The 12421-nt window shown below is 36.9% G+C and overlaps 1 protein-coding gene across 1 annotated transcript in view; it reads right to left on the reverse strand.

Moving 5' to 3' along the window:
• CAAP1 (caspase activity and apoptosis inhibitor 1) overlaps positions 1–12421 on the reverse strand; it is a 71893-nt gene that overhangs the window by 57537 nt on the left and 1935 nt on the right. Inside the window, 3 exon segments of the mRNA XM_010853323.1 lie at positions 7634–7709; positions 8638–8722; positions 10131–10331. Of these exon segments, the coding sequence (XP_010851625.1) occupies positions 7634–7709; positions 8638–8722; positions 10131–10331 (362 nt within the window).

Genomic DNA, 12421 nt, shown 5'->3' on the forward strand with positions numbered 1-12421 from the left:
AGGTAGTGCTGCATTTCTTCTGGAGGTTCCAAGGGAGAATTCATCTCCTTGTCTTTTCCAGGTTAAGATTACCTGCATTCTTTAGCTTTTGGCTCCTTCCTCCATCTTCAAAGTACGTCACTCCAATCTCTCGGCCTCCATCATCCCATCTTTTTAGCTGCCTTTGACCAGTTAATTACTTTCTACCACTCATGTTGCGTGTGTGTGGCTTTTTGTTTTTTCCTAGTCTTACTGCATTTGCTTGAACCTTCAAGAAATGTTGAAAACGAATGGTCTTGTCTGATTCCTCATTTTAGTTCACCGAGTGGTTAAGTCTAATCAAATGGTCATTACTGTACCTGAATAGTTTTATATATCTTTTTTACCTATAGCTTATATTAGAAATGACTGCTGGGTATTATCAAAGGCATTTTTAGCATCTAGTTATCTGAACTTTTCTCCTTTAATTTATTGAAATGAATTACACTAAAAGACTTTCTAATTAAGTCTTCTATAAATTCCTAGAGTAAATCATATTCACTAATATACTGCTGGATTCTATATGCTAATGTTGTACTTAGAATTTTTGCATCTATATTCACAAGTGAGAAGGCCTATAATCCGCCCACATTTTTTTTGACACTATGTATGAAATTTGCAATATTAAAACTATGGAGAAGTCATAAAGTAAACTGAAGATCTTTTCATCTTTTTCTAGGGCTCGGACTAATTTAAATAGCATATGTGTAATCTATTTGAAATTAATAACATTATTGAACATTTTATTAGATATAAACACGTTACAAGTATTGAGTCTTGTAAATAATGCTGTGGATTCATCTTGTCTTTTTCAACAGATCTCTATTCACCTTTCTAATTTCTTAGTTGTTAATCTCTTCAGGTTTTCCACTTTAGGGAGAAGTTAATTTGGTTAATGTGTATTTTGATAGAATATCCATTTGCAAGCTTCAAATTTGTTTATACAATGCTGCATGCAGTTTCTATTCTTTCAAACTCATAAAATGCATGACTCTCTTCCTTCCTCACTAATCTCGATTTTAACTGCTCTCCACTTATTTCCTTAATCAGATCTAAGAAGAATTCATCTTATTTTCTTGCCTTTACAAAAATCAAGTTTATAAATTTATTTATCCTTTTATTTTCTATGTCTTTAGTTTTAATGTTTACCTCTGTTATTCTACTTTCTTTTGGTTTGTTATTTTTTAAGTTCCTTTAAGATGTGAACTAAGTTCCTGGACTATTCATTAAGCTTTTATCTATCTACATCTTCTCTTTAAACTCAGCTTTCAGACGTCCCTGCTGGTCTATTGATTTAAGAATCCACCTTGCAATGCAAGGGGTGTAGGTTCAATCCCTGATCTGAGAACTAAAATGCCACATGTCGCAGGGCAACTAAGCAGGTGTGCCACAACCAGAGTAGCCCACGCACCTGCAGCTTCTGAGCCCACATGCCCTAGAGCCCGTGTGCCACCAGAGAAGTCTGTGCCCCAATCAGAGAAAGCCCGCGTGACGCAGCGAAGACTCAGCACAGCCAAAACCAAAACAAAAAACAACAAACCCAGAGTAAACAAAAAGAAAACTCAACTTTGTAATATTAACAATCAAACATAACACATGAATTCCACTGGATTCTGGATCAGAATCAACCAGGTAATTAATTAAAAAAATAAATATGCTATAAATTTATTTTAGCAATTGGGCAAATTTTATATGAACAATGTATTAAATGATATTATTTGAAATACTGATTATTTCTGATGATTGGCCTTACTTTTAAGAAGTGCACACTGAACTGTTTAGGCATGAAATGTTATGACATCTGCAACTTAGTTTTTAATAGGTTATGAACTGAACTATTTCCTCACAAAAAATTCGCGTGTGAAACCCTAACTCTAGTAGCTGAGAATGTGACCATTTTAGAAATAGAGCCTTTAAAAAGCTAATTTAAGTTAAAGTAAGTCCAATAACCTTAGATATGCAGATACCACCAACCTTATGGCAGAAAGCAAAGAAAAACTAAAGAGTCTCTTGATGAAAGTGAAAAAGGAGAGTGAAAAAGCTGGCTTAAAACTCAATACTCAAAAAATGAAGATCATGGCATCTGGTCTCATCACTTCATTGCAAATAGATGGGGAAACAATGGAAACAGTGACAGACTTTATTTTCTTGGGCTCCAAAATCACTGCAGATGGTGATTGCAGCCATGAAATTAAAAGATACTCGCTCCTTGGAAGAAATGTTATGACAAACCTAGACTGCATATTAAAAAGCAGAGACATCACTTTGCCAACAAAGGTCCGTATGGTGAAAGCTAATGGTTTTTCCAGTAGTCACGTATACATATGAGAGCTGAACCATAAAGAAAGCTGAGTACTGAAGAATTGATGCTTTTGAACTATGGTGTTGGAGAAGACTCTTGAGAGTCCCTGGGACTGCAACGAGATAAAACCAGTCAATCCTAAAGGAAATTAGTCCTGAATATTCATTGGAAGGACTAATGCTAAAGCTGAGAGTCCAATACTTTGGCCACTTGATGCAAAGAACTTACTGCTTGGAAAAGACCCTGATGCTGGGAAAGACTGAAAGCAGGAGAAGAAGGGGATGACAGAGGAAGAGATGGTTGGATGACATCACCAACTCAACGGACATGAGGTTGAGCAAGCTCCAGGAGTTGGTGATGGACAGGAAAGCCTGGCCTGTTGCAGTCCATGGGATTGGAAAGAGTCAGACACGACTGAGGGACTGAACTGAATGGACTGAAGGCCATAATGGTGGGCCCTAACCCAGTGTGACTGGTGACCTTATAAGGGGAGAATAGCACACAGGGAGAGACAACAGGGAAACACACAAGGGAAGTCAATCAAGTGAAAAGGCAGCAAGAGGGTGGCCATATGCAAGTCAAGGGGAGAGGCTTCAGAGAAAAGAACCCTGTCAGTTCCCTGATCTTGGACTTTCATCCTCCAGAACGGTGAGAAAATAAGTTTCTGCTGTTTAACCCAGCCAGTCTATGGTACTCTGTTCTGGCAGCTCTAGCAACCTAATACAAATGGTTCCTGGGGAAAAGGGATAAATATAAGGAGAAAGAGAAAGTAAAACTGGAAAGATCTTACTGTTGCTGAATCTAGGTAGAAAGTATATGGATCTTTAGCATATCATTCTTTCAATTTTACATAAGTTTAAAGTTCTCCAAAATATGTTTGAAGTTTTCCAAAATAAAAAGTTCAGGGGAAAAATTTCACCAGGAAATTCACACATGTACACACATATAATACTTATAAGTTTGTATTTGTCTGCTAGAGCTGTCATAACAAAACACCAGGACTGGCTGGCTTAAGCAATAAAAATGTATTTCTCACAGTTCTGCAAGGTGGAAGTTGAAGATCAAGGTGTCTGCAGGGTTGGTTTCCTCTGAGGCCTCTCCTTGACTTGCAGACAGCTTTAACATGGCTCTGCTCTGTGTGTGCCCAGCCCTGGTGTCTCTCAGTGCACTCAAATTTCCTTTTCTTGTAAGGACACCAATCAGACTGGACTGACTTAATAACTTCTTTGGGCTTCCCAGGTGGCTCAGTGGTAAAGAATTTACCTGCCAAGCAGGAGACACAGGTTCAGTCCTTGGGTGGGGAAGATCCCCTGGAGAAGGAAACCCATTCCCATATTCTTGTCTGGAGAATCCCATGGACAGAGGAGCCTGGCGAGCTATATAGTCCATGGGGTTGGAAAAGAATGAGAGATGACTCAGTGACTAAACAACAAACAAATCACCTGTTTAAAGACCTTATTCCAAATGAGATTATGTTCTGAAGTGCTAAGGGTTAGGGACTTCCTTGTATGAATTTTGGAGGGACACAATTCAGCTCATAACCAGATTGTTATCCTTCTCCTTACAGTCTTATGTCTTTAAATAAAGAATGTTAATTCTATCATTTCTTCAATTTTTTTCTAGCTATTTATTTCTCTTTCCAGGATGTCTAGTATGTTCAAGATAGGTCTAAAACTGTCTTCCAGCTGACCATGTATAAGCAGGTAACCAAGTTTACATAAGGATTTACACTTTCTGTGTGTGGTTTCTCTCTACTTTTCTGTATTTATTTATTCAATTTAATTTCTTAGCACTATGATGTAGCCTCCAGTCATGGCTAATCTCTTTATCAATTTGTCTCCTAAATTTAGGAATTCAGAATTGAGTTCCTGAAACTACATCTGTGTTCTAACTCTACTTCTTTGAGAGTTATCGTTAGTTTGCTAAAGTTTCCTTTCCTACTGCCTATTAATCATGTGTTCCACAGAAGCTACCTGTTCAATGTATTCAGCCTTATTTTCCTCTCCCAAATTGCTGAATTCCTTGAAGGTTCTTGCCTACTCATAACTGTTCCCTCAGCATCCAGACCAGTCAGACTACTGTTATCTATTAGAGTAAAAAACCAGCAGGTAATAAAAAACATGAAAAATTTCAGCACCAAGTACCAAACATGTTAACTAACTTAATAGTCTGCTGAAGCCCTGGAATTAAGCTTATATGAACGTGCCCACCAGGTTCAGTTCAACTCAACAGAAATTAACAGGACTAAACTGACCTCTGAGCACAGAGCAAGCGGCAAGTTGTCAAGTCAGCAATGTGGGCTAAGGCCAACATTCTCCCACGTTATTTCCCTGTCCTACCTTCACTGTTTCACAGTGCAGTGTATTGCCCTATTCATAACTAGTAACAAAACGGTAAAAATTTCTTAAAAATAACAAACAAGTTACATTAGTGTTGCTCAGCCATGTCTGACTCTTTGTGACTACATACATCATGGCCCGCCAGCCTCCTCTGTTCATGGAATTCTCCAGGCAAGAATACTAAAGCAGATTGCCATTTCCTACTCTAGGGGATCTTCCTGACCCAGGGATTAAACCTGCATCTCCTGCACTGGTAGGTGGATTCTTTACCACTCCACTACCATTTATCCCAATAATCCTATTGGGGCCAAGTATTACCCATATTTTACAAATGTACAAAGTGATTTTAGAGAAGGTTAAGTGTTTTAAAGCCAGGTCCATTTACATGAACACTTATAGTCTCTTCATAACTAACATTCCTTCTACTTCCACATTCATTTGTGTGATCTCAGGCACGTAAATCTTTCTAGGCCTTATCTGTCCATCTGTAAAATGATGATACTAATACCACCTAACTCACAAGGCTAGTATACAAACCCAATGAGTGAATGAAGCAAGTAAAGTGATTAGAACAGGGTCTGGCATACAGTGCTCTTAATATTATTATTTATTTGGCATCCTGTAGCTACAAATTGGAGAAGGAAATGGCAACCCACTCCAGTGTTCTTGCCTGGAGAATCCCAGGGATGGGGGAGCCTGGTGGGCTGCTGTCTATGGGGTCGCACAGAGTCGGACACAACTGAAGTGACTTAGCAGCAGCAGCTTACAAATATGATTTTTTTTAAAGCCTATATACTCAAATAACTCAGAAGAATTTCAATGATCTGACACTTATCAGGTCTACAAGTGGCTACAATGACAATTTTGAGTAATATTTCTGATTGCTTAACCTACTCACTGCAGCATTTAAAAGCTAACATGACCCGTCTCATGGTAACATTGTCTCATGGTAACATTGTAAAACTCGGTTCTCCACAACAGTCACTTTGAATCTAATCACCTTTTTTTTTTTTCATTAGAAAAGTTCAGAAGTCAAATACTGTACTTTGTTGTAATTTTTAAAAAAGAAACAAATTTCTAATCTAATTAGATATCCATTAAACAGTTCTAACAGTAGAAAAGTAGCAGTAGTGTTCAGGTGTGAACAAAAAAGGACGTAACCTTGAAAACATTGGATAACTTCAAAAATTGGATAAACACATTTAAACAAAGGCAAAACAAAAGTAATCAAGCAAAAGTTGATGCTCTGTAAAAAGCATCAAGAAAGAAGATGATTAATTTAGATTATTTAAGAAACTAAAATGTAAAACTAAAAGTGACAGGCTTAAACTATCTAAACCAGACTAGTATATATATAAGCAATTTAAAGCTACATATTTTGAAGAAAGGAGAAGGAAATGCCACCCCACTCCAGTACTCTTTGCCTAGAAAATCCCATGGACAGAGGAGCCTGGTAGGCTACAGTCCACGGGGTCACAAAGAGTCGGACACGACCGAGCAACTTCACTTTCACTTTCACCCTGGCTGAGATCTTCCCTGTAGCTCAGATGGTAAAGAATCTGCCTGCAATGCAGGAGACCTGGGTTCGATCCCTGGATCAGGAAGATCCTCTGGAGAAGGGACTGGCAATCCACTCCAGTATTCTTGCCTGGAGAATCGCAGGGATAGAGAAGCCTGAGGGGCTACAGCTCGTGGGGTCACAAAGAGTCGAACACGACTAAGCAACTAACCCACCCACCCACATTTTGAAGAAAAGTCAGTAGCAAGACTGTAGAAATGTGTACACTTTATACTTTGTGGGAAAGTATAAATCATCCTATGACATTCCAAGGCAAGATGAATGTGATGACCAAAAATCTACTGATTATGAGGCAGCCAAGATACAATGATTTCTTCAGTGCTTCAGTATAAGTAGGTTAGCTGATGCTCTCTATAGTTATAATATGAAATTAAATTGTTGTCTTCCAGTGATACTTACCCAATAGCACTGTATTAGAAATAAAAATATACTCAGGTTTCAGGTTAAATATGTGCTACTGATTTATGTTACTATCTCTGGTTATGTTTTTATTTGGGCTACTGCCTATAGCCAAACTGCCAACAGAGATGCAAGTCAGTCTTTGGTGATGACCAAAAACAAAATATTTTAGTCAAAAATCAGAACACATGATAAAATTAGTGGGTCAAAGTTTAATGAGCCCATGGCAGAGCAGAATAGCCTAGAAAATTAGCATGTCACTTCATTAGTTGGCATTCCAAAACTTCAGCTATTTTCCATCATCACAATAATCAAATTAAATGTACCTATATCAAACAAAGAACTGACTCATTGGGAAAGACCCTGATGCTGGGCAAGATTGAAGGCAGGAGAAGAAGGGGACGACAGAGGATGAGATGGTTGGATGCCATCACTGACTTGATGGAGTTTGAGCAAGCTTCGGGAGTTGGTGATGGACAGGGAAACCTGGCGTGCTGCAGTCCATGGGGTCGCAAAGAGTTGACCACCACTGAGTAACTGAACTGACTGAACAGACATCAAATGAACCAGCTTACTATCTGATCCATGAAAAGAAGCTATTATCACCAAACATCAAGAGGTATGTAGAAGAATTCAGTGAGATAAAGTCTTCTATACTACTAACATGTTTGTTACAGTAAGTACTTAATAAACAGTGGGTATCAGTAGTAGTATATATATTCAAATTCCAAATGAGAGATGTGATTCTGCTTCAGTGTGGGCACTGTTATAGTCCTATTACTGAGTAGTAGTTTAATAAAATTATCTTAATCCTGAAAGCAATTAATTCCATCCTCACATCAAAAGGACCAATCACTACAAGTAAAAAAAATCAATCTAACATTGTTGAATCTCTTTATATAACTATAGCATAGAAAAACAATCACATTCTTGAGGTAAGAAATCACCAGAGATAACAAAGGAATTCTGAAATTACAATGAATGCTTTTAACTTACTGATTAACTACATCAGACACCATCTTAGAGCCATCATCTGCTTCTTCTTCCATTTCAGAGTCCATACCATTGTCACCTTGTGAATGACATCAAAAAAAAAAAAAATTGAAAACACGCTTATAAGACAAAAAGTCAGAGCAACTTATCATTATACAGAAAGTTTCATCTATAAAGGGACAGATTAAGAAACCTGACAGTTGTTCAAAGATGACAGTTTTAATTCTTATATTTAAAATGCCTTTTTAGGTATCTGTCCTATTTATTCTATAAATGCATAAAATGTATAGAAATGAGAATGTGTGTGTGTGTGTGCATATATATATATATATACTTACAGACTATACACACATGTACACATCTTTTACCAGTTACAGATTCCATTAAACCATTTTACATTTTAAAAAGATGTTATCTCTAGAAATTGAAAGTCTCCATTTTTTTGTTCCTTCTCTTGTAATGCTGATAGTAAAATCCTTGTAGAGTCAAAAAAAAAAACAGCTTAAAAATTCAAAATTCTACAGGTACTGTATTGCAAAGAAGAGTCTTACTTTAGGCAGACAGACAAATGTCAGGAATTTGCAAGAAATTATTCTAACTCTGTATTTGGCTCTTATTAGAGCAGAAATGGTATTCAATGGATAGTTTGAAGCAGTGAGAAAGCAAAAAACTCAAAAATATCTTAAGAGAAGTCTTTGCCTTCTTTAATAATTTTTCTTCCTCTATAATTTTTTATAGAATTTTGGATAAACTTTTTTCTTTTTCACACAAATTTAAATGTTCTTACCTACATAACTGATTTGGAAAAACCACACATACATCAAAAAGTCCATTCCTGAGATGCTATTCTACGATATAAACTATAATTTTCTATAAAGAGAAGTAAAAATATTAATTAATGACTAAGAATAAAGCTGAAGTCAAGTAAAAATACCTCATGATTTATGCTAAATATAGTATTAACTACCTATACTAAGTTACCAGAAGGTAGAAATATGCATTCTTACCCTCAAGAATCTTCAAAATTTTTTTTTCAGACAGGAGCTCTAGCTGTTCCTGGCAAAGTCTTTTAATTTCTTCTATTGAACAGTTCTAAAGAAAATGATATTTTAAACAATGCATTTATATAATACAGCACCAAAGTAAACTAGAAAATAGCAAGCATTTAAAAAAAAAGTCTTGCTTAGCAAAGTTGTGCAGTCAAACAAATGAAGTCACATAAATCTTTTTTATGGGATAAAATCTGAAGACCTGCCAGTTAACATGCAAACATTATAATTTATAGTTTTAATTGGAATATATAAAGTCATGTTAACTATGAAAGAACAAACTAAAGAGTGAGCCAGGTGCCCAGATATTGTTAATAGTAGCCTATTTCAGTTCAGTTCAGTCGCTCAGTCGTGTCCGACTCTTTGCGACCCCATAAGCCACAGCATGCCAGGCCTCCCTGTCCATCACCAACTCCCGGAGTTAACCCAAACCCATGTCCATTGAGTCCGTGATGCCATCCAACAATCTCATCCTTTGTCGTCCCCTTCTCCTCCTGCCCTCAATCTTTCCTAGCATCAGGGTCTTTTCAAATGAGTCGGTTCTTCACATCAGGTGGCCAAAGTATTGGAGTTTCAGCTTCAGTATCAGTCTTTCCAATGAATATTCAGGACTGATTTCCTTTAGGATGGACTGGATGGATCTCCTTGCAGTCCAAGGGACTCTCAAGAGTCTTCTCCCATTTATGTTAGGCGAATACCACTAAAGGCTTAAATATTCTAGCCCTGGCTCCATTCATCTTAGATATATATGCTGTTGGGTTTAACTTGCCCAAGTCTTTTTTCCATATCAGTAAAATTACAACACCACATACGTTTCTGAGTAATTTTTAGAAATAAACATCCAAAAACATTTAAGAATTTAATGAAATACAGGCTATTACCAACTATCATTGCATACTGTGGTCTTCCCTGATGACTCAGTTGGTAAAGAGTCTGCCTACAACATGGAAGACCCAGGGTTCAATCCCTGGATCAGTAAGATCCCCTGGAGAAGGAAATGGCAACCCACTCCAGTATTCTTGCCTGGAGAATTCCATGGAGAGAGGAGCCTGATGGGCTACAGTCCATGGGGTCACAAAGAGTCTGACATGAGAGTGACTAACACTTTCACTTTCTTTCTTTATTACATACTGTTACACAGCAGTATACTCCTTAAAGCAAAAGAATCAGTGTATATCTAATCTAGTTACTTAAATTGCCAATATTTAATAGAATTATTCCCAGAAGGTCAAAAAATTCCTTACCTAAATATAGTAAAGTGTCCCATTTCTTTCTGGCAAATTTTTCAATACACAGAGCCATTATGGTTTTGCAAAATCCCTGTATCTTTTTGAAGTAGCTTAGTTGAAAACATACAATTATAATTTCCATTAAGTAAAATGACTGCTACAAAGAAAGTTTTTGTATATTTCTATATAGTGTAGAACCTGGTAATTTATGTCATGAAGTACCTTTAACACATCAGGAAGCATCTTCTGTAACTTCTTCTCTCCTATGATACAGAAACACTGCCGAAGCATTTCTTTTTTGTCTGATATATAGAAACTAACTGGTTTTAATGCCACAGTCAGGTCTAATCCACCTTCTTCAAGGTCACTGTGCTCTGCCAAAAATAACTCTTTTTCCAGAGGTGGCAAAAGATATTTGGCCTCCTAAAATTAAAAGACATAAAGAACCATTAAACAATAAAAATATGTCTATAACACCATACATCATTTAATAAAATCTTTATTAAACATCTTCAAATTCTTTGGTTGCATAAATCAGTTATTTAAAACCATAGAAAAGACTATTTAATTGCTCAGTATTCTTTGACATTACTCTCCAGGCTGTAATTATCAGCAAATTGATAAAAAGTGAAGAGTATCTTACGACACACAAATGAAAATATACTCAATATTGAATAGTTTTCTATAATTTCAGACTTCTGAAGAATATAATACTCCTCCAGTAGACCATTCACCCAAGAATTTTATGTATGTGTGGTCATTCTTAATTCTTAAAAAGAAACAGGATAGCAGCAAAATGTTACAAATCACATACATAATAAAGTACCACTGCTTACCAGAGCTACTGTCATTTTTAAAACTGTTAAATATCCAATCATATTCAAAGCAGGCAAGTAATTTAAGACAATTCAATCAACTTTGCCTCCTATTTTCCAAATCTATCCAGTCTCTCAAGTCTACTGCCAGAATGCTGAGCCAAGGCAACATCCTTTTTGCCTAGATTACCTCCAGGTGGCATGAGTGGTAAAGAATCTGCCTGCCGAGAGATGCAGGTTCGATCCCTGGATGAAGAAGATTCCCCTGGAGTAGGAAATGGCAAACCACTCCCGTATTCTTGCCTGGAGAAACCTATGCACAGAGGAGCCTGGTGGGCTACAGTCCATGGCCACAAAGAGTCAGACAGGACTGAGTGACTGAGTTCACACACACTGGACTCTACATCTAATCAAAGGTTTCGCCAATCTGTTTTGTACACTGTCACCAAAATGGATTTTATAAAATGCATACATAATCATCCTCCCTATTTGTAAGGCTTCCCAATGAAGTACTTCTCATAAAAGTACAGTTTAGTTCTGTATGCAAATACTTACACAATCCTTATTACTGGTCTTCTCATAATAATAGAGTACTAAAAACATACAAACTATTTAAGATAAGAATGGTGATATCCAAAAATGAAGTCAAATGATGCTTGCTCCTTAGAAGAAAAGCTATGACAAACCTAGACAGCATATTAAAAAGCAGAGACATCACTTTGTCCACAAAGGTCCGTCTAGTCAAAGCTATGGTTTTTCCAGTAGTCACGTATGCATGTGAGAGCTGGACCATAAAGAAAGCTGAGCAATGAAGAATTGATGCTTTTGAGCTACGGTGTTGGAGAAGACTCTGTAGAGTTCCTTGGATTGCAAGGAGATCCAACCAGTCAATCCTGAAGGAAATCAGTCCCAAATATTCATTTGAAGGACTGATGCTGAAGCTGAAACTCCAATACTTTGGCCACTTGAAGTGAAGAACTGACTCACTGGAAAAGACCCTGACGCTGGGAAAAATTGAAGGCAGGAGGAGAAGGGGATGACAGAGGATGAGACAGTTGGATGGCATCACCGACTTGATGGACATGAGTTTGAGCAAGCTCTGGGAGTTGGTGATGGAAAGGTTAAGCCTAGCATGCTGCAGTCCATGGGGTCACAAAGAGTCAGACACAACTGAGTGATTGAACTGAACTGATCCACAACTAAATCTAGAAGGAATAGAAAAACTGAATATATTTATAACTATCTAAGAAAGTGGGGGAGAAAAAAAGGTGAGAGGCGTTAAGGAAAAACACAGTACCCCTAGAAAAATCCACCAGACCCAAACAGCTGTATGGTCCAACAGTCAAGTACAACCTTGAAAGAAAGATATAAACTACTCTGGAATACATGAAAAAAAAAAAAAAGTTAAGTTTTCCCAACTCAATCCATAGCCCAATACTAAAACAAAACAGGGTAACTACAAAAATAAAAACCATAATCTGATTTAACTTAACATAAACACAAACGTATTTAATAAAAATACTGAATTATATAGTCAAGTACAACAACCAAATCAACAAATCAAATAGGATTTATCTCAAAAAGCAAGGACAATTTATCAATAAAATTACATCAGATTAAAGAAAGAAAACTGTATGACCCCTCAACAGAATGCCCCAAAGGTATATGATAAAACTCCACAAAATCTCAGAAAAACCA

This window comes from Bison bison, unplaced genomic scaffold (genome assembly GCF_000754665.1).
Source record: "Bison bison bison isolate TAMUID 2011002044 unplaced genomic scaffold, Bison_UMD1.0 scf7180017864326, whole genome shotgun sequence".
In the NCBI taxonomy this organism is placed as follows: Eukaryota; Metazoa; Chordata; class Mammalia; order Artiodactyla; family Bovidae; genus Bison; species Bison bison.